General features: G+C 32.1%; 1 protein-coding gene across 1 annotated transcript in view; it reads right to left on the bottom strand.

The window, feature by feature from the left end:
• Positions 1-43: 43 nt before the first annotated feature.
• The window catches only part of HDAC1 (histone deacetylase 1), a 14128-nt gene continuing 12075 nt past the window's right edge, over positions 44-2096 (bottom strand). Inside the window, exon 10 of the mRNA XM_014437293.3 lies at positions 44-344. Coding sequence (XP_014292779.1) covers positions 292-344 — 53 coding nt within the window. The 3' untranslated portion in view covers positions 44-291. The remainder of the gene's footprint in view (positions 345-2096) is intronic.

The raw sequence follows: 2096 nt of genomic DNA, 5'->3' as shown, positions 1-2096 counted from the left end.
TATTATAACTATCAATCAGAAAATCAATCTACAATCAAATATATATATATAAATTAATTGTACAAAAAAAGGATTAATACTGACACATGCGAGTTATAGAGTCAAAGTATTAACAGAGAGCTAAAGGATGATATATTGCGAACTAGAGATCAATGATAAACCCTACTATGACTGATATGACGTCAGTATAGGTACAGATATGAATGGAAAGAGCTCTCATCCTTCAAGTAATTGTGATCACAGAAAGTTTTAAGTCTCTGAGGGGTTCGACCCCCGTGGCTTTGGGTTTGATCAAGGCGTTGCTCCGGAGCTTTTTACCTCTTCCATCTTTTCTTCTTCTTTAACTAGAAAAAAAAAAAATAATGATTAAATATAATAAAAATAAATATTGTCATTATTTCGATAAGTTGGTTATCACAAGAATGTATAGATATGTATTCTAAAATATTCATCCCTAATAGGTAATTTAGAAAATCCTAGAACTTGAATCCAAATAATAATAACATGGACTATCAGGAAAGGTCAATTTTAAGCCTTAAGACCTGTAAGAAGAAGAAATCAATGGTAGTAGAAAAAGTATGAATTTTAAGATACTGCTGGTATTCGAGCAGAATCTTGCTTAATTTGGAGGCCAGAGAAAAATAAAAACAAATAATTTACTGCTGGAGGTTAAGTCGTGATTACACAAGGCCAGTAGGCAGTTCAGCCAGCAGACCTCAGCTAACTGACACGAGCTACTGGTCTAGTGTGAACACCACTGGCGTCCAGTGATAATCCAGTCTAGTCTGCACTGACTTAGGGAGTAAGTTTCAGACCAGTCCTTACCACAAAAAACCTAGCCACGATCAATAGGAAGCATGTGAAGTACACAAAATGTTCCAGTCCAATGTTCTAATACTTTTTGAACTTAATTAAATCGAAACGTAAGTCTATTAAAATTATTTACAAAGTTAAAAAATATTTACATTAACTATTTATTCATAAAGTTAAAATAATTGAAATCTAATTACAATTGAACTACATATTTAATTATTTATTTTAACTAAATTAAATATAACAAATTACGTATTGAAAAAAAAACTTACATAAACCATATTTATACATCCTTAATCCTGAAGAGTTTAAAATATCCAAGAGGAAAAAAAAAATTGAATAAATTATTCCTGACTTTTTCCTTTTAATTAAGTGAAAGAATTAAAATGATAGAATAATAAACAATTTTAATCTTGTAACTACAATAAGGCAGACAATCTTAATTATAGGTATAAAAAAGGATGAGCACTGGACAATCACAGGTGATATACCAACTTTCCTATATCAACTAGCTTGGAGATGAGAGAGGCCTAAACATATTTTTCCAGACTTTCTATAAAGCTATTTGAAAAATTTCAATTTATGTATTTTGTTCTAGTACATGTGTACCAGTGACCTATAAAAGATTAATTTAACACAGAATGGCCTTTACGACATACTTGGTCCCAGGGGTTTTAACCCAACTGGCTCCAGTGGAGTGGCTACATCTGAACTGCCAACTGGCCTTGTGTGATCGGGACTTTAACCCATTTCATCCCAAATTTCAACTCAAAATCATTGCTTTGGGGAATATCACCTCCTGTTCCAAAATAAGGGCTGTGGGACTGTAAGAATACGGGAAAATTTATACAATTAATATAGCTGAAACTTATGTTACATGATATATCATTAGGAGTATTTATGAGGAGAAGATGGTTGGGGCTGCGGTCAATGATAAACACAAATAAGTTGGATTAACCTATTTTTAATGTTATATTAATATATTTTTGTTAATCCAACTTATTTGTGTTTATCATTGACCGCACCCCAACCATCTTCTCCTCGTTCATCATCCACGGTCAAACTATCTCTCATAATTAGGAGTATTTATAATGAGGTGTATATAGTTGACCGTAGATTACTGATTGGAGAAGAAGGTCGAGGGGTGCGGTCAGCAAAGAAACAACATAAATAAACAAAAATATTTATTTATGCTAACGTTTCGACCTGATTTTCAGCTCTTCATCAGGGCTATAAAAACAAAAAAAGACAACAACCATCATTTAGAGAGAAAAAAAATATAA

Source organism: Halyomorpha halys, unplaced genomic scaffold (genome assembly GCF_000696795.3).
Source record: "Halyomorpha halys isolate HHAL.00 unplaced genomic scaffold, Hhal_1.1 Scaffold2412.1, whole genome shotgun sequence".
Lineage (NCBI taxonomy): Eukaryota > Metazoa > Arthropoda > Insecta > Hemiptera > Pentatomidae > Halyomorpha > Halyomorpha halys.
The sequence above is the reverse complement of the archived record's forward strand: the minus strand, read 5'-3'. Positions and strand labels throughout refer to the sequence as shown.